The sequence below is a fragment of the Carlito syrichta genome, unplaced genomic scaffold, assembly GCF_000164805.1.
Source record: "Carlito syrichta isolate Samal-C Ts95f unplaced genomic scaffold, Tarsius_syrichta-2.0.1 Scaffold288687, whole genome shotgun sequence".
NCBI lineage: Eukaryota > Metazoa > Chordata > Mammalia > Primates > Tarsiidae > Carlito > Carlito syrichta.
The window spans coordinates 53,601-73,692 of NW_007232783.1; the positions used below are offsets into that span (position 1 = coordinate 53,601).

At 42.7% G+C, this 20,092-nt stretch overlaps 1 protein-coding gene across 1 annotated transcript; it reads right to left on the reverse strand.

The window, feature by feature from the left end:
• Nucleotides 1-14,634: 14,634 nt before the first annotated feature.
• On the reverse strand, nucleotides 14,635-17,385 carry LOC103255907 (PRAME family member 12-like). The gene is made up of 3 exons (XM_008053818.1): nucleotides 17,099-17,385; nucleotides 16,110-16,685; nucleotides 14,635-15,175 (listed from the first exon to the last, which is right to left on the reverse strand). The coding sequence occupies exons 1-3, from the start codon at nucleotides 17,383-17,385 to the stop codon at nucleotides 14,635-14,637; spliced, it is 1,404 nt and encodes a 467-aa protein (XP_008052009.1).
• Between the last annotated feature and the right edge of the window lie 2,707 nt (nucleotides 17,386-20,092).

Genomic DNA, 20,092 nt, shown 5'->3' on the forward strand with positions numbered 1-20,092 from the left:
TCTGTATCTTATGATCTCCATGTTAACATTAATACTGATTAGTGATTGTATCTAAGCCACAAAAGGGAGAGGGTAAATGAAACCTGTCCAACCTCTCATCTGCTTGCTGGTGTCTCGGTTTGTAAGTTTTCTCTGGGGTGCCCTTGACCAAGAGGAGATGTGTTCAGTTGGTTGGAGGATTTTATTTTTAGTTCCCAGGAGGAAGGATGAAAATGCTGGAGGCATCTGCTTAAAGGTAAATACAAGCAAAAGATGAATTTATTGACCCCTTCCTGTATGCCATGCCCCATGCCAAGTCCTACATGTGTGTCATCTTTTGAGAACTTTCAAGGGTCCCAGGAGCTGGCAGGTAACTTCATCCTTGTTTTACAGGGAAACTAAAGCTCTTGTCACCAACACCAACACCAACACCAGACCCAAAATCCCCAACAGGGTCGTTTGCTGGGTGTCCTTTGTTTAGGATCAATTGTCAAAGGGAAAGCCATTCATTACCCACAGGCATGTTACTGTTATTTATCTTCTCTTGGTATGCTATTTCTTTCTTCGTTTTTTTTTTCTTTTGAGTAGGAGTCTCACTCTGTCCCCAGGTTGGAGTGCAGTGGTGTGCTCACAGCCACTGCAGCCTTGACCTGCTTGGTTCAGGTGTGCCTTCTACCTCGGCATTCCAAGAAGCTAGAACTACAGGCATGTACTACCATGCCCAGCTAATTTTTGTATTTATTGTACAGACAAGGTCTTGCCAAGTTACCCAGGCTGGTATCGAACCCCTGAGCTCTGGCAGTCCTCTCACCTCCACCTCCCAAAGTTCTGGGCTCACGTGTGAGCCACCACACCCAGGTGATATGTGATTTTAAAACATGCCACACTAGCCTCTTTGACTAGAGTCGGGAGATGTTGAGACATCTCATCGACATGAGCTAGCTCCTCCCCAAAGGTAATTTTGTGAATTTCATATAGAAACATTTTAAAAAATGCTGCATGCCTTATCATTTTAGTATTTGCTATAAGGGGATTTGGATATCTTTAGTAGCCACGACTAATTTTCATTCAGAAAGGGCAGCTACCCACCAAGTTGACAGACACAGGTTGGTGATGCCCTGAGATTACAGATAATAAACAAGGTGGACCCAAGAAACCTGGAATTTTTATTGGAGGTTGACTCCTTATAGCACACTCAGAATTTGTTCCTCCAGATCAAATGGTTAATCAAAGACTTCGTGTTGCTTTTCTGAGAAGGTTGTTTCAGTTTACAGAAGAAATGTCCCAAGCTACGGCAAACAGATATGGGTTCTTCCACCATAACACACCTACCACATCGTGCTGAGGGTTCAGCAGTTTTTGTTCAAAACCTGGAATGACATCCCTGTCCCACTCTTCCTATTCACCTGATCTCACCCCCAGCAACTTTTTTGTTGTTTCCTTAGATGAACAAATTCCTCAAAGGGAATTATTTTGCTGATGTGGAAGAGATTAAGGAAAAAATGACAGGAGCACTAAAAGGCATCCAATTTGATGAGTTTAAAAATTATTTTAAGCAGTAGAAAATTGATAGTTGTATTGCATCAAACAGGGAGTACTTTGAAGGTGTCCAATACTTACACATGTAAGAATAAATACACAGTGTTTCATACATAAATTCTGGGGGATTTTGGGTACCCCCCCCTGCAGTGTGGATGTTTCCACCCAGGGCATGGGGCCACACCTTGTGCAGTGAAGCCCTTTCCCAGCACAGACAATGGCCAGGAACTGATTCCTCTGGAACAACATAATAGGAGGGAATAGGGTCTCAGTATCTGATTATCACTGAGACCCCCTGAAAGGGCTTTACTCCAGTAGCTCACACTTACTCAGAATGCTCCAGGCCCTGTGTGCCCACATGAACAGCTGCAGAAAACAGCAAGATAACAAGTATCCAGATGGAAGAAAGGAATGGAAGAGAATTGACACTTTGACTTCCCAGAGACAAACTTCATTCATCAAACAGCTCAGTGCTTCTTTTCTCCTTAACAGTAACTGGCAATTCTCAAGGTTAAGTTGTTCAAGCAGGTTAAAAGATCATGAAGGACTCCAGAGACTTTACACTGAGGTTCTTTGTATTAATTACCATTTCCTTATAGTGATCATGTTCTTCTCAAGTACAAATCCCACTGTAGAAATTCAGATTCCTATTTCTGACTCTACAGGACACATGTCCCCAAAGGTCCCATTTACTCCTATGGTCAACATTTTTCCTTTGGGCTTGCCCCCTGCTGCATCACCTGTTTCTCATCCACATTGAGCAAGCATCTGAAAGAATGGGTCTTATGCTCAAGTTACCTATGCTCTAGACAGTTTCCAAGTGCCCTGAAGAGTGGTTATGAGACATGAACCCAACTAAGTAGGCATCCAACAGCAATACTGACAGGGCTCCAGGTCACAGAATGCATCATTGCCACAGTGAGGGGAGGGGATGGTACAGAACAAGATCTTCTCAGGAATTCTTAAATCCCTGTGTCTCCATGAGCTCATCCCGAAGCTGGACAAATCTCCTGTGATGGAGCACACCCAAGCAGCCACAAGTCTCCAGAGAGACATTGTACAGCTCTAGGCTTAACATGCTCATCCTGACGGTGTGGCACAGCAGGCACTCTAGGGCAGCCACGGAGATGGGATTTCCACGAAAGCTGAAGGTGGTGAGCTGACAGCAATGGCTCAGGACTGGCAGGATGGCATTGAGTTGGGAGTCTATGATCCCACGTTCGTCTAAGTCCAGGGTCTGGACAGTGGCAGCTATCTTCTCTATCAGAACTTGGGAAGACTTGGGACTGAAGTAGGTCAATGTGATGCACTGAGGTCCAGGACCTTCAACTGACTGATGTTTGGGCACTGGGACATATGTCTCATGTCTGATTCGGACAGAAGCTGGCAGTTAGTTATTGCCATGGTCCCCAAAGGGTTCTTCAGGCACCTGAGGAGACACAAGCAGTCAGTCCTGGGGAATGGTAATGAGGAGTGGAAGAAAATAACCTCAAGAGGAAGATGACAATTTTTCCCAAGCTCAAGGTTGTTCTGACTATGTGATGGTCAACACCCAGGATGCTGGAAAAGATGAGGCTGCTTACTCAACTCAGCCTCATAGGCTCAGCTCATGCCTATGGTTCCCACACTTTGGGAAGCTGAAGCGAGAGTATTGCCTGAGCTCATGGGTTTGAGACCAACCTGGGCAACTTGGTGAGATCTCGTCTCTACAATAAATCAAAAAATTAGCCAGATTTGGTGGCACATGCTTGTAGTTCCAGCTCCTTGGAAGGTTGAGGTGGAAGAATTGTCTGAGACCAGCAGATCAAGTTTTGTGGTTGTGAGCATGCCATTGCACTCCAACTGGACAACAAAGTAAGACTCCAATAACAACAAAAAAAGATGCTGAGTCCTTTGACCATCACTCATGTGACTGAGTCAAGTCCACAGAATCTCTAAACCTCCCTATCTTCATCTGTAAATACCACCAATTGCTGGATGTGGTGGCTCATGCCTATAATCCCAGCATTTTGGGAGTTGTAAGCCAGAGGATTGCCTGAGTCCGGTGGTTCGAGACCAACTTGGACAAACTGGCAAGCTACCATCTCTATAATTAAAAAAAAAAAATCCAGGTATGGTGGCACCCACCTCTGGTTCCAGCTATTTGGAAGACTGAGGTAGAAGGATTGCCTGAACCCAGCAGGTCAAGAACATGGTGGCCAAGAGCTCCAACTCAAAAATAAATAAATAAATAAATGACACCAACCTGTGCCATGGGAGCCTAGAGAAAAGATGAATATAGGAGAGACCCAGGCAGGATCCAGCAACAACAGCTTGGGTTGCCAGCATGCAGGGCTCATTGACATGCCTGAACCATCAGCAAACCATCCATCACGTTTACATTTCTTCATGCTTACTCCATCACCCTTTATTCCAGAATCATTCATTTCCCGTGTTAATTACCTTACCTAAAGCTCAAAACAATCTTTTACTGACAGGAATTAGAGTCAGACTCATTCATTCTCACTAACCCTGTGAGAATAGGGTTCATATTTTGACTAGATATGCTCTCCAACTTAATAGTAGTAAGAATTCACAAATGCACCTACCCTAGACTTGAGCCTCTCAATAAACAGCTTCCTAGCATTGTGTCCCTCTCTAATGCATTTACCCTATTTTATACCTCAGCCAGTATTTCAGTGGTTAAGTGGTTCCCACATTGGGGTAGAGTAGTTCACACCAGTGTGTTGACATTCTAGAATCTTCTTTACTGTGACATCACCACTGGCTGGTACACAGCAGATATCCTTCAGTGTTTACTGTAACAAAGGAAGGCTTTGCTTTGGTCTGAAGAGACAGATTCCCATCCTTCCTCACCTGAGCAGCTGGTCCAGATATCCTTCAAGAAAGTGGACAGAGCCCATGTAGAGCTTCTGGAGGTGGTCCAGTTTGAGGAACTGAGAGATGAATTGGGCAACAAACTCCTTCTTTTTGGGGGAAATGTAGGAAGAAACATAGATGTTGCAGAGGACAAATTTGGGAGGATTACACATTTGGCCCAAGTAAGGAGCAAATTATGCCAGGGTGGACAGTGTCCGGGTGTAATTCACTTCAACGTCCTGGATACAATCCAGACCAACCAGTTGTGGGATCTTTCTGATATTTTTGATGGGTATTGCAAAGATCTTCACGTTTTTACAGCATATGTGAAGTAAACCTTTTCTCAGCTTGGCCCACAGAAATAGGAAGATAAAGAATTCATCCAAGACTCTTTCCTTGAGACGATGGTCTATGAACACCTTCAATGGCTGCTGTCTTCCTCTCCATGGACAGTCCTCCATTGTTTTCCTCTTACTTGTGGCCTCTGGGGAGCACACAGCAGCTCCAGACCATACACTCCAGAAGTTCTGATCAACATTCCGTAAATCCAGCACTTGCAGTTTCCACCTCCTCCTTGGGGTAAAAAAAAGGAAATTCTTAGCATTTGGACCAGAAACCAACCACTGACCTAAGCTTAGATTCCATACTGTGTACCTCAGCTGTTTCCATCACTGTGTCCTCTCCCTCTCCCTGACTTTTCTCCATCCCCTTTTGTTTTTTATCAAGCCTGGTCTCCCCTTCTAGCACGTTTAAGTTCCAGTGGGATTAGTGACGTTCCTGTTTCCTCAGGGGTCCTTCCATGGTAAGCAGTCCTTCTATAGGGGAACTCTTTCCAAGAAGAGGCTTAGCCAGACAAGGCCTCACTGAACTTCCTCACTGGCACCCTCAGAAGCCTCTGGCCTATCCTATGACCTCCACTCTAACTGTCCCTTCTCAGAACTCCTGGACCCTCCCTAGCAGGACACCTGGGTCATCTCACCTGGGGTAAACATTCTGGGAAAGCAACCCATCAAGCCTTTGCAGAACAGCTTTTAAGATCCCCAGTTGAGGAATCTTCATCATGGAGCCCAGAGAAGGCGGGAAAAGGGCCAATCCTACACCATTGTCTTCAGTGTCTCACAGCATCTCCTGGTGAAAGCCTCCATGAACAGGGATTGTAAGAGCTCCGTGGACAGCTCCTCCAGAGCAGAGATGGCCATGGTCTCCTTCCCCAGAAGTCTCTGCCCCCCCAGTTCCAGGAGCCTGGGTGGGGCCTGGAGCCTCATCATGATTCTGCAATGAAAGGAAATCTGGGGATTCATTCAGAGAAAAGACTTCCTGCTCTGTCCATGCCTGAGCAACCCTATCTTTTCCCAGGCCCAATGGCACTGCTCTTGGAAAATTGAGCCATCTTTAGCTTACACCAATTCCACTGTGCACTCAGTGGTCACAAAGCCATTGCCCATGCTGCTACCAGGAAAACCTTTCCACAGGAGCCAAAGAAGGACAAGGTGGCTACTAACCCGTTCAGTTCTGAGTGCTCTGCTGGATTCTATTCAAACTGAGGAGTGGGTCTGAGGAGCCTGCACTCTATCACTTACCCTATTTGAGGATATCACTGGTTATTGCTCAAGCCCCTATGAAATACATGCGGGTGTGTCATGTGACGCAACGCAACCCACATTCTCAGTTCCTAACCTGACTGAGGCTAATTAAAGGAACATCCCTATGATAGGTTTTCATTTCTTTTCATTTTTAAAAATTGAATGAGGAAATGTAAAAGTCATGTTGCAATATTTTTGAGCATGGGAAAGTTAGAGATGAAAACATTAACTCTCAGATGTAGATCCCAATGCTCATGCCTTACACTTTTAGAATTCACTGTTTAGAATTGTGGTTAGAGGAAGGAATAGAACCCATATTTAGAACAAAGACTACACTCTCTAAAATATTATGTAGACTATTTTTAAGCTTTTCATTAAAATGAAAGCTTCTACAGCAAAACCCCAAAGTTGACAAACCATATTTTAAGGACATACAGAATACATACTTAAAAGTCAAGTAAAATTTCAATCAATTATTTTTAATTTTTCTTAAAAAGCCTAACTAGTGAAGCAATTGTAAACTGAAATAAACCAAGCTTAAACTGAAATGCTTAAGAGGAAGGCAGCAATGCACTTACAGGCAAAATCAAAGGCTTATATCTTTTCATATAAAAAGACAGAAAAAGGAAAATTCTGCCTTTTCAATTTGGGCAAGTCTGGTTGATGACTGATCATAACGGTGAATCTTTATGGAGGGTGGGGACTTACCAGACCTGGTGTGGTTGACAGCAGGTTCACACCTCACAGGAACCAAACAGTGACTCCAGGCTCCAAACTTCTAGGTCCCCCCAGTAGCTCCACAGATGCACGTGTTGGTCTTCCTAATATACCACCTCTTTTCACCTGGTGTCTTCCAATCAGAAAGTGGTATCTGATTAGATTCCTAAATCTCCACCCAGTTAATCCTGATTAGGTTTTTTATTTTCTCCAGTTTAATTTATTTCAACAGATAGGTAGTCATGAATAGGAAAGGGTTAGGAATAGTATGAAAGTGAAGGATTCATAAGTTGATGAATACCACAAACATTGAAGGAGTTTTACTAATATGTGACCTTCATGGTCTTAAGTGTGAGACACAGAAGAGTTCAATCTCTCCTTGATATTAGGCTGAAAAAACAAAATGTGAAATATTCCTGAGTAGGGATATTTGATCACATCAAAATTATCAAAATATTCCAAAGTTAAAACAGTTTCATGAAGCCAATGATGTCATCTCCTAAGTAAAGGGAATAGAAATGTTCTTTTCTCCAATGGTCAGTTGCACTTTATGTGTGCAAACATAGTGGATCATTCAGGAAGGCAGAGGAGTACCACGAAGGTGTTATTGCTCTACACAACTAAAGTCAAGGCTTCCATGAAAATACACGTGCAAAACTTAGAGTGAGAATTTAGGGTTTGTGTATGGCAGGATGGAACTGGGTACTCTTAACTTTCTTCCAACTTTCAGGCAGCAATCAGGTTGAGGTGTTTTCCAGGACCCTTTGTGAAAGAATAATGTGAGGCAACAACATTTTAAAGAGTTTATTTGAATAAAATGCAGCTCATGATTTGGAGGACACAAGACAAAAAGGTTAGTGTTCTGATGACCCATCACCAGAGACAAGAGTTTATGAAGAAAATGAGGATGCAAAATAAAGAAATCATTTGACTGGTTACAGGTAGAAGATTTCTCTTTTGTGGTTTAGGTCACCTTGTTGAAAAGTCTCTAGTCACATAACCATATGCTGGCCAGCTGCTTAGGACTGGCTTAGCTTAAGGTTTTTTCCTGACTAACAAGCTCTTACCAGAATGCAACACTTCTCACTGATGTTGTTACAAGGACCTTTCTGTGGAGCAGTTAAAGTATAAAGAACTTTGATTTTGTAATACTACTGAGGACAAAATTCTCACACAAAAAATGAATTACCAGAATGATTCAAGTTAAGTTTCTCTCGTATGTGCAGTTTATCAGAGTGAAATCTATTTTTATGTTCTAATTGGTTTCGTTTGTTCACAAATTTTTCAAGCTGGTTGTCATTTTAATTTTAACTATTCTGCCTCTTTGGTTTCACAGAAGATGCTCTGTGAGAACTAAGTGTGTGACCAAATGGCCTAGTGTTACTCTCAGCTACCACTATTTATGTAGTTAGTCACTGGGAGAACAGACAGGGGATGCAGCCTCTTCAACAGGCACCCCAAGCTTCAGAGTCACCAAGCTGCTGTCACCAATCACATGATGAGTGTTAGTTGTCTCACCCTGATGTCAATCATTTAGGATGGGGGCACTTCTCAAAAGCATTCTGCATTGTTGAGAGAACACAGGGCACCCGGGGCACAAACACAATTCCTCTAAGGAGAATGATGTCTAAGGACTGAAAAATTCCTCTGATGAGGACTTTCCTGCGAATTGTCCTCTGACAAGGTTCTCATGAGCCAAGATTTGACAAACCGAATACATAGTTGGGAGGGCGAATCCTGATGTGATTTTGAAAAACTGATATTTGTTGTTGAAGGATTTTCCAGTTTGGACAAAAACTCCAGAAAGGTTAATATGAAGCCAACACTTTTTACCAATTACTCTACAAACTTTTCTTTCTTGAGAAGCGATGATATCAAGAACTCTTGCATTTTGGAATATTACTGAGTCTGAATGATTCATCTAGATTACACAGCTTGAAGAGAATTCAAATCACCATTAAAATTTTTTCAACCGTTGCTAAAATATTATTTAGTAGTTTTTGCCAATTCAGAAACTCCTGGAGGAGGACAAAAAACTCTAACAAAAAGTAAATTCCAGAATCCCTTGGTGTGGTAGGATTGGGGAAATCATGAGAAACTATGTTAAAGGATTCTTTTATGTATGAGTGACCCTAACTTAAGAATAACACTAGTATATAAAGAGATCTATCTGGTCATTAAAGGTAGAGGATAACCCAAATTACCACATCCAGATAATTTAGGTGGAAACTCTTTCTATTGTGAAAATTTTCAGTATCAAAATGAAGGACTTGTGTTAGACTCTGCGAATAATAGCCTGGGAAAGCTGTGAAGAAAGAGGTCTCAGGCATGCACACCTGATCACAAGAATCATCCCATGCAACTGCAAATACCACAACCTTTCACAAAGAACATCATATTCTTACACACAAAAAATAAAAAATATTTTTTCAGGTATATCTTCCCAGCAGCTGCTTACTCACCTTGGTTTTGATCCTGCAGCCAAAGATTGTAGTTTCAGAACAGTGTGTGCAATCTCCCTCATTGTTTCTTTGAAAATTATTGTCTTATTTTACTTCCCTTAACGTGCCCATACTATTCCCATTTAAGTGATTATTCTGAATAAATACCAATTTTCCTTTAGTGAGTCTCTCTCTGTGTGTCTATTATGTTGGTTGACATCATTTGGCGTCTAAAAGAGAGAACAAAAGGAGTTCACTTCGGATGGATCACAGGCCCCTGGAACTGAGTGTGGTTGCTTCTGAGCCCTTGGTACTCTTTGCTTTCATGAGTCCCTTCTTTACTCTGAGAACTCTCTTCTCAGATTCCTAGACACTCATTTTTTTGGTGACTTCTATTGACATACTTGATATTTGGTTTGGTGGTAAGACCACCTTAGGTAAAGAACTTGCATCCCTCCTGGGACCATACAAGCTTTTTCTTTTCTGACAAGCTGATTTTGGTACGAGAAGGGCATTCTTCTAGTGAATATTCTGATTTATTTTATTTTATTTTTATTTTTAAATAGTGTTGGGGTCACACTATGTTGGCCAGGCTGGTCTCAAACCTGCTGGGCTCAGGTGATCCTTCTGCCTCAGCCTTATGAGTAGTTGTAACTACAGACACACACCACCATGTCGGGCTAATTTTTGTGATTTATTATAAAGACGAGGTCTCACCAAGTTGTTCAGGCTGGTTTCACATCCCCAGTCTCAAGCAATCCTCTTGCTTTGGCCTCCCGAAGTGCTGGAATTACAAGATTAGCCACCCCGCCCAGCCTCAAGCCTTAATTTTGACCTCTATCTTCTCTAGAGAACCCTTGAATTAAGTCTTGGAACCAATCACACCCTCAGGGGTACCTCCCTTCTGCTTGAATGAGTGTATGATCTGCTATGTTAGGTAAGATAAAACCCACTGAACAGTGGGATACATAAGAGACTTTTATTCTGATTTCATAAGAATGACGCTGCTGATTTTATAAGGCTATTTCACTTATGAAATATCTTCATATTATTGATCAACCAATGGTCTTTCAACAAAAACGCTTTCGGGTTTCATTTTTTCTGTCTAATGACAGAAAAAGATAAAATCAATTCTGTTACAAACTGAAAAGAGGTCATTTTGGTTATATTAGAACCATCATTCAGAAAATGCTTAGAAACTTGTATTAAGAAACTTTCTTTTGTACCTGAGTTGGGCTAAATGTAGAAGCCACTTGAATTTAAAACTGTACATTCTTCCTCCCACACCCCCACTGCTCTCAGAATGCAACTCTCCTTCTCTCCTCTCCAATCTCTTTAAAACAGTAATAACTACAACAACTTGTTAAAAGTCATGCAAAATATGTAAACTGAGACAACTAAAAGTCAACAATGTGAGGGGAATAAAAATAAAATGTAAAATATTTGGTGCATGTATGTGTGTTTTATTTAATTTATTTTGTTTTTTTCTACTCTAATACAAGTCTGTCTCTTTGAAATAACTAGTTACATCTATAAGATATATTTGTAAGCCTCCTGATAACCAGATGTACTCACAACCCTGAAGACCACTCTCCTGCCCTAATCTCCAATTTAGAGAGTCTGGCTCTTCACTGTGCTTGGCATCACAAATTCCAGGAACTTAATGATAATGGGAGAGGCAGCTAGTCAGGAACAAAATGCCCTTTAACAATTACCCCAGGCCTGGGGGCAGTGATGAGGCATGACTGAAATCCCAAATTCATATCTCTCTGGGACTGAAAAAGTTTGTATAACTCATATAGATCAGACTGTCCTGAGAGACTTCAGAGTTTGACTATTATATGCTTTGGGGCAGCCTTATCTGGGTTCAGTCTGTTTGGTGTTCTCATACCTCTCTGGAATTGGATATGTATAACTTGCTCATGTTTTGGGAAGTTCTCAGTTATTATTTAAATAAATTTCCTACCCTTTCCTCTGGCTCAATTCCCTCTTGAATGCCTATAATTTTTAGATTTAGTCTTTTGAGATAATTTCTACATCTTGTGGGTGGTCTTGTCCTTTTTGTTCCATTCCCATTTTTTCTCCTCTGACTACATTTTTTTAAATTTTATTTATTTATTTATTTTTGAGTTGTAGTCTTACTCTGTCACCCAAACTGGAGTGCAGTGGCCGCTCCCAGCCACCGCAGCCTCGACCTGCTGGACTCTGGCAATCTTTCCGCCTCAGCCTTCCAAGTAGCTGGAACTACGGGCACGCGCTACCACACCCAGCTAATTTTTTATTTATTGTAGAGATGAGGTCTTCCCAAGTTGCCCAGGCGGGTCTCGAACCCGCGGGTTCAGGCAATCCACTCACCTCAGCCTCCCATAGAGTCAGTCTCTGAGCTCACTGATTCTAACCCCACTTGGTCTTTTCTGTAGTTGAGAGTCTCTAATGAATTCTTCAGTTTACCAAATATATTTCTCCATTCCAAGGTTGTTATATGATATTTTTCATTTTCTCAAACTCTTTGTTTAATTTATCTGATAATTTCTCTATTTTAATTTTTTTAAATGTTGTTTTTATTTTTAGAGGCAGGGTCCCCCCTTGTTGATCGTGCAGTGGCACAATCACAGCTCACCACAGTCTTGACCTCCCAGCATCAGGTGATCCCTTCACCTCAGACTCTTGAGTAACTGGAACTACAGGCACATACCACCATGCCCAGCTAATTTTTTAATTATTTTGTGTGTAGATGAGGTCTTGCTATGTTGTCCAGAGTGGTCTCAAACTCCTGGCCCAAGCAATCCTCCCACCCCGGCCTCCCAAAGTGCTGGGATTGTAGATGTAATCCACCATGCCCAGTCACATTTCTCTGATAATTTCTGAATTGCTTTTCTGTGTTATCTTGGAGATCACTGAGTTTTAATAAAACTGCCATCTTGAATTGTCGGTCAGAACCTCACAAATTTTAACAGTCAGTATTGGATTTTTGCTTTGACCATGTACAGAGGTCATAATTCTCTGCTGTAATTTTTTATGGATATGAGAGGGGGGCCCCAAAAAACCTGGACTTTATTTATTTAAAATTTTGTATTTAATCTTACATGTTTAAATTTCAGTCACCTTCAAAGTACTTTCCATTTGATACCATACACCTGCCAAGATGCTTTTTTACTACTCAAAATCATTTTTGAACTTTTAATTTTGATGCCTTTTAGTGCTTTTGCTGAGTTTTTTTTTGTTTGTTTGTTTCACTTCTTCCACATCAGCAAGACATTTCCTTCTGGGGATATTTTTCATCAGAGAAACAAAAAAACAATTCACTCAAGGTAAGATCAGGAGGGTGAGTTATGGGGGTCATGCTAGGGGTTTTTTTTACAAAAACTATTGGCATTCAGCTCAGTGTGTGCAGGTGCACTCATAAATCATCCATTATTAAGTGACAAAAGCATTGGGAAAAGCCTCCAAAAAAAAAAGAGAAAAATTCACTGAAGCTGAATGCTGCCCCTCACAATGTTAGCTGGTACACTGATGTCAATATGTTCCTAGAACACTTATCTACTGGGAAACCTGTACTACAAGGGGCCTCCGCTTCAAGAAATAATTCCAGTTTTGAGGGTTCAGTCTGTCTTTGCACTGAAGGATAAGTTATTTATTTCAATTTTTCTATCTTGTTTTTTATTTTTTGTTTGCTTGTTTTTGAGTCAGAGTCTTACTCTATCACCCAGACTGAAGTGCAGCAGAATGATCACAGTTTACCACAGCCTCAAGCTTCTGGGTTCAAGCAATCTTCCTGCTCCATCCACCCAAGTAGCTGGGAATACTGGTACATGCCACCATACCCCACTAATTTATTTTTCTTTTGTAGTGACAGGATCTCATTCCATTGCCCAGGCTGGTGTCAAACTCCAGGTTTCAAGCAAGCCTCTCACCTCAGCCTCCCAAAGTGCTAGGCTTTCAGGTGCAAGCCACCACACCAGGCCTTGTTTTTGTTTGTCTGTTTGTTTTGTTTGTTGGAATCTCACTCTGTCCCCCAGGCTGGAGTGCAGTGCAACACTCAAGGTTACCAAAGTCTCAGCCTGCTGGGCTGAGGTGATCCTTCTACTCAGCCTTACATGTAGCTGGAACTACAGGTATGTGCCACCACACCAGGTTAATTTTTGGTTTATTGCAAAGATGAGGTCTTGCCAAGTTGCCCAGGTTGGTCTTGAACCCATGGGCTCAGGCAATTCTCTCACCTCCTCCTCCCAAAGTGCTGGGATTATAGACATGAGCCACCACGTTTTGTCCCGTTTTGGTTCTTATTGGATACACTTGCTTAGCGAATCTTTATCTTAGATCAGTGCCCCTTTTCTCATTCTAGGTGGTCCCTTAAATACTGATTCCCTGAATTGAGGGAAGACGCAAAGGATTTTCAAGGCAGTGAAAGACTGACTATGGGTTTGTGCCCTAGTTTAATTTTTCTTGGTAAAAAGATAAGAAAGGTGTTTTGGAAAGATCTCTCACTGATATGACTTAGCTTTCTAAAAGAGTGTAAGTTTATTTTTTAATGTAGGGTAGGAATATTTAAAATGCACAATAGTGTTAATGATTTTAGCATTTTTATAAAAGGGAAAGTGGATGCCTTTACTGAGCACAATGACTTTAATTCAGGGAAAGCTACTAGGGTCCAAAAGGACAGGAATGGGTTGGGGATGCCCTGAGGATCCTGCTAATACACAATGTGCACATCCCCTTCCAGGACAGGGAGTCACACCTTGTGAAATAAAGCCTCTTCCTGGCACAGTGAATGGTCAGGGATTGATTCTTCTGGATTCCCCCATTGGGATAGAATAGGGTTTCTGCATCTGATTAGAACTGAGTGCCCCTGAGAAGAACATACTTTACCCTCAGGAACCCATCATCACTGCCCACATCAAATGCTCCAGGCTTCAGGTGTGCAACTTGTGTGTTAACCCAACGAACAACCACAGAAAAAAGCAAGAAGGAAATAGATACATAAAGAGTAGTAAAGAACCAGAGGAAACATCAAAATGGTGAGATTTCATTTTGATGTCATTTTGAGTTCCTGTGGATGAACCACATTCATCACAGACAACTCAGTACCTTTTTGTTTCTTCAGTAACTGAAGATTTCTGAGTCATAATCTGTTAAAAACAGATCAATGAGGGAGGACACCAGAGAGTTTACTTTGGTGTTCCTTTTATTTTTCTTACTCTTTCATTAAAAATAGGGGCAATTTCCTCATGTACCATTCAAACCTGATTTCTGCACTAGAGATTTAGATTCCTGTTCCTGAGTCTACAGGCAATGTACCCAAAGGTCCCATAGACTCCAGACCAACATTTTGTCACAGTCCTGGCACCTGCTGTAACACTTTTCCTTTCCCATTCACTCTGAGACAGTAACTGAAATGATGATTCCTGTGATCCCTGTAAGATATAACTACATCTTAGATTTCAGTTTCCATGTGCCCAGAAAGTTTTAATGTCTCCACACTACTAGGCAGACATGCAACAGCAGCACTAGCTAGGCTACAGGTCATAATATGACCTGATACCACAGTGAGGGCAGGGGTTGGTACTGAACATTATCCTCTTGGGCTGCCTTAAACCTCTCAGGATCTTCTTCAGTTCAGTCCCAAGCTGGGCAAGTCTCCCTCGATAGAGAACACCCTGGGTATCATAACACTCCGGGGGGATGGGATACAACTCTAGGCTTAACTTTCTCAGCCCGACTGTATGGCGTAGCAGACTCTCCAAGGTGACCCTGGAGATGGGGTTCCCACAGAAGCTGAAGGTTGTGAGCTGGGAGCAGTGGCTCAGGGCAGGCAGAATAGTGTTGAGTTGAGAGTCTGTGATCCCACATTCATCTAATTTCAAGGTCTGGAGGGTGGCTGCAACTTTCTCCAACAGAACTTGGAGTGGCTCAGGGCTGAAGTGAGTCATCACGATGCCCTTCATGCTCAGCTCCTTTAGCTGATGGAGTTTTGGCCACTCTGACAGATGCACCAAGTCAGCTTCTGATAGCAGGCAGTTAGTCAGTAGGAGGGTCTCCAAGGAGGACTTGAGGCACCTGGGGAGAGATCAAGAAGTTAGTTCTGGGGAATGGTTCTAGTTAGAGGAGGATGTGAAGAATAACCAAGATGAGAGATGATCATTTTGTCTGGATCCAAGGTCCTTCTGATCATCTGATGATGGACAACACCCAGGGTGATGCATGTTGAAGGATTTGGTCATTTGAGGTTGAGTCTCTTCATCATCAGTGTGTGACTGGGTCAAGTCCACAAACTCTAAAGCTTCCTTTCATCATCTTTCAAGCAGAATTCCAAGTCTCTGGGCCACAGGAAAGCAGTAAAGTACATGCATAAAGTTTATACCCAGACAAGATCCAGCATCATCATCTAGGGCTGTCAGGATTCAGACTCTCACTGACATGCCTATATCATCAGAAAACCATCTGTCACTTTTACTATTTTTCACTCCTGACACCTCATCTTGTATTCCAGAATTCTTCATTTCCCATATGTGAATTACCTGACCTGGAGCTGAAAAAGAAATCTTTTACCAGCTGAAAAATGAGACAGACCCATTCATGTTCACTAAGCCAGTGAGGATCCAGCACTTATTTTGAAATATGCAGGTGTGAAATGTGCTTTCCCTTTCAGTGCCCTCTTTATTTATCTCTTTACATCATCTTAACTTGGACACTAGTCCTCTAGAAGAGTTTACACATGCACCCTCGCTAGATCTGAATACCACAATAGTAGCTTCCCAGCACCAATGTTACTATCTTTAGCATCAACCACACTTGCTCCCTCTGCCTTTGTCAGAGTGGTTATGTGATAGCCACCTGAGGATGAAACAATGAACACAACAATGTGTTGGCATTCTAGTGTCTCTACTGTGACATCATCAAGGACTGGCACAAGGCAGATGCTCTTTAGTGTTTACTGACTTAACAAAGTCAGTAAACACTAAAGACTGCTCATGATCAATCACTTCCTTACCTGAGCAGCTGGTCCAGATGGCCTTCAAGGAAGGAGAGAGTATACATATAAAGCTTCTGAAGATAGTCCAGCTTGCGGAACTGAGAGGTGAATTGGGCAACACGTTCCTCCTTCTTCTCTGGGGAAGTGTAGACAGACTCGTGGATGTTGAAGAGAATGAGTTTACGGAGATTACACATCTTGCCCAGGTAAGGCGCAAACCTTGCTAGCGTGGATAGTTCACAGAGGCAATATATTTCCACCTCCTGGATGCAGTCCAGGCTCACCATCTTTAAGACCTCCCTGACATTTTCAATGGGCATTGCAAAAATCACCAACTTTTTACAGCACAAATGTAATAAGCTTTTTCTTTGCTTGACCCACTGAAGGAGGTAGGCAAAGCTTTCCTCCAGGGTTGTTTTCTTGAGGCAAAGGTCTATGAACACCTTCAAGGGGGGCATCCTTCCCATCCTTGGACAGTCCTCCAGAGTTTGTCTCTTACTCATATCCTTGAGTGAGTATGTAAGAGCTCCAGACCATACGCTCCAGAAGTTCTCATCAACATTCACCAGATTCAGTACTTGGAGTTTCCACCTCCTGTGGGTAAAAATGAAAACAGGCTTGGAATTTAGGCTAGGACGCATTTCTGCTCTGAGCTTTTACTCCATACCCCAGACATCAGTTGCTCCAGTTCTAGCTTCTTCTCTCTCCAACTTTTCTCTGCCCCCCCCCCTTTCCCCCTGCATCCTGCCTGGTCCCCTCTTCTAGTACCTTTAAGTGTCACAAGAGATAGATTTCTGTTCCCTCAGTGGTGCCTGCATGGTAAGCAGTCCTATAATTCCAGAAGTCATTTCCTAGAGGGAACTCAGCAATGACCAAGGTGTCTCTGAGAACCTCACTGGCACTGTCAGAAATCTCTGGTCCTCCCATCAGCCCACACTTTCCCTGACCCAGCTGTCCCTTTCCTGGACTCCTAGGCTTTTTCTACTTGGCCACCTGGTTCACCTTACCTGGAGCGAACTTCCTGGGTCAGCAGTGCATCAAGCCCTTCCAGCACAGGTCGTAAGATATCCAGTTGAGGCGTCTTCATTAGGGAGCCCAGAGGCAGGCAGGAGAAGGGCCAGGCCTGCACCATCGCCTTCAGGGTCTCACTGTGTTTCCTGATGAAGGCTTCCATGAACAGGAGTGGGAAGAGCTCCATGGGCAGCTCCTCCAGAACAGAGATGGTCATGGCTTCCTTCCTCAGCAGGCTCTGCACTGCCAGTTCCAGGAGTTTGGGTGGGTTCTGGAGGCTCATCCTGATGAATCTGCAGTTTTAGGAATCTTGAGGAAACACTGAAGGGAATCATTCTTAAGCCAAGTCCTAGAAACCCTACTGTTCCCTAGGGCTAATGTCACAGCTCTGACAATGGTGGAAGCTGCCTCAGTTTACCCCAAAGCCACTCTGCACTAGGTGGCCACAAACTATTGTCCTGCCTCAGCTGTTACCATAGTGTCTTCCAAATACCAAGGAGGAAGCAAGAGGACCTCCAGACCATTAATTTTCATTCATTGTTCCACTAAATCACCGCATTACTAGGAAGTGTGACCAAAGATCCTGAAAGCTAAGTTAGACCCTTTTTAAGAAAAAATATCTTCTCCCTTAAGGCCCTAAAGCAATGGGAATGAGAAAAGGAAATTATGTGGCTCAATAAAGCCCAATATAGGCCCAATATATATTCTTTTTATTTTTGGAGTCAGAATCTCTCTTTATCACCCTGGATGGAATGTGGTGGCATGCTCAGAGCCACCTCAGCCTCAACCTGCTGGCGATCCTGTCACCTCAGCGATCCTGCCACCTCAGCCTCTCAAGTAGCTGGAACTACATGCACACACCACCAAGCCCAGTTAATTTTTTGATTTATTGTAGAGGCCAATGTGAGAGGATTTCCTGAGCCCACGGGTTCAAAACCAACCTGGGCAACTTGGTGTTACCTCATCTCTACAATAAATAAAAAAACTATCTGGTCATGGTGGTAAGTGCTGGTAATTCCAGTTATGAGGAAGGCAGAGGTGGACAGATCTCCTGAGCCCAGCAGGTCAAGGCTGGTGGATGAGTGTGCCACTGCCCTCCAGCCTGAATACAGAGTAAGATTCCAGTGCTCGCTCTCTCTCTCACTCTCTCTCTCTCTCTCTCACACACACACAAATATATATATATATATATAATGAGTTAACTCCAACACAGTCTCAAGTCTCATGGAGGGTTTTTGGGTAGTATTCCAGAAGAAGGCATTGTTATCACAGGTGATGACACCTTGATGTGTTTTGACCCTTGAAGACCTTCCATAGGACAAGACATGGTGGTAAAGACAGTGATATCGATAATACTGAGTCTGTGCAAGTGTAGGCTAATGTATGTGTTTCTGTTTTCATTTTAAGCAAACATCCCAAAATTTTTAAAAGCAACAGAAAAAGTTCATGCAATAAAGATATAAACAAAGTAAATATTTTTGCATAGCTGTACAATGTGTGCTTTAAGCTAAGAGTTATTTTAAAAGCGTTAAAGAGTTTAATCAATGGAAAAGTTTATAAAGTAACAAAGCTACAGTAAGTCGCTTAATTTATCATTAAAATAGAATAATATTTTAATAAAGTTATTGTAGCCTAAGTGTACAGTGTTTACAGAGTCTACAGTGACATATAGTAGTGTCCTAGACTTTGACATCCACTCACCATCCACACACTGACGACCCAGAGCAACTTCCTGTCTTGTGTGCTCCATACATGGTTAGTGCCTTTACAGGTATGCCATTTTAGACCTTTATCCTGTATTTTTATTGTTCCTTTTTATGTTTAGATATATTTAGTTGCAAAAATATTTACCATTGTCATACAGTTGCCTGCAGCATTCAGTACAGTAACGTGCTATACAGACATGCATCCTGGGAGCAATATGGCCTAGGTTGGAGTCACCTAAAACATCTAGTAAGTGAAATCTATGATGCTCACACAAAGACAAAGTCACTTATTGATGCAGCTCCCAGAATGTACCCAATCATTAAGCCACACATGACTGTTTTAATATTAATATAACTCAGAACACATTTATACTTAAATAGCATTTATATAATAGCAGACTGAAAAATACAACATTATCCTGTTTTGTAACACTAATCTGAGTCATCTGGGTTAACCTACTAGCAGTTGGCATGTAAATCTTACAGCTGGGAAGTTTTTCTCTTATGATTAGGAGGGAAGAGTCCAGTGGTGCATTCCCCAACACACCCCCTACAGGCTGCTAAGGCTCTGCTGTTTAGGTGAATCATCATTAATGGTGGCTACTTCCAGAGGCCGGGTCCCATTGTGTGCCCCAATTGAGTTCTCACCCTCCACTGTATTATCAGGAATATTGCATAAGATTTGTCAACAGGGGCTTCCAACAAGATGGTGATGGGGCAGGTCAGACTGTGAGAGTCTCCGCAAAAGTGAGTGTCCATAAAGACACTCTGTGTGTCTAGGCATGTGCTAGTGGGTGAATGAAAGTCTGCTTGAGGGGTGACTCGGGTTGATGCACCCGGGACTCTCCTCTGGAGGTGACTGCAACCCCCCACCACCTTGAGATTATAGCCTGTCCCACAATATCCTCTGCTGTTCTTAGGACTCTCCTGAGAAAAGCCTGCTGAATTCAGCTGATTCTCATCACCTGGCACCTGGCCCACACCAATACCTGTGACAGCAAAGTGACTGGAATCCCAGGATCTGATCAGTGGAGAGTGAAGATCAAGGAGAGCTGGAAAGAGGAACTCCATCACTGGTGAGGAAACGCCAACCAGAGCCATTTTTCCATCTCAGGACAAGGCAGAGACCTGCTCCGCCCAGCCTGCTCCACCCAGCCTCCTTGGGACCTAGAGGTAATCTCATCAAACTGAGAGACAGGCAAACCTCTCCCCAACTCAATCAGACACAGTCTTGTCAGATCCGAGTGGCAGATTTGACCGGCAGCAAGGTGGGTGAGTCCAGAT

Bases quoted from the DNA above. Each gene is read 5' to 3' on its own strand.
- LOC103255907 (XM_008053818.1), bottom strand. From the start codon at position 17,385: ATGAGCCTCCAGAACCCACCCAAACTCCTGGAACTGGCAGTGCAGAGC. The intron at 16,686-17,098 runs GTAAGGTGAACC...TTTTACCCACAG, and splicing joins ACCCAGGAAGTTCGCTCCAG to GAGGTGGAAACTCCAAGTAC. The intron at 15,176-16,109 runs GTAAGGAAGTGA...ATCTCTCCCCAG, and splicing joins CATCTGGACCAGCTGCTCAG to GTGCCTCAAGTCCTCCTTGG.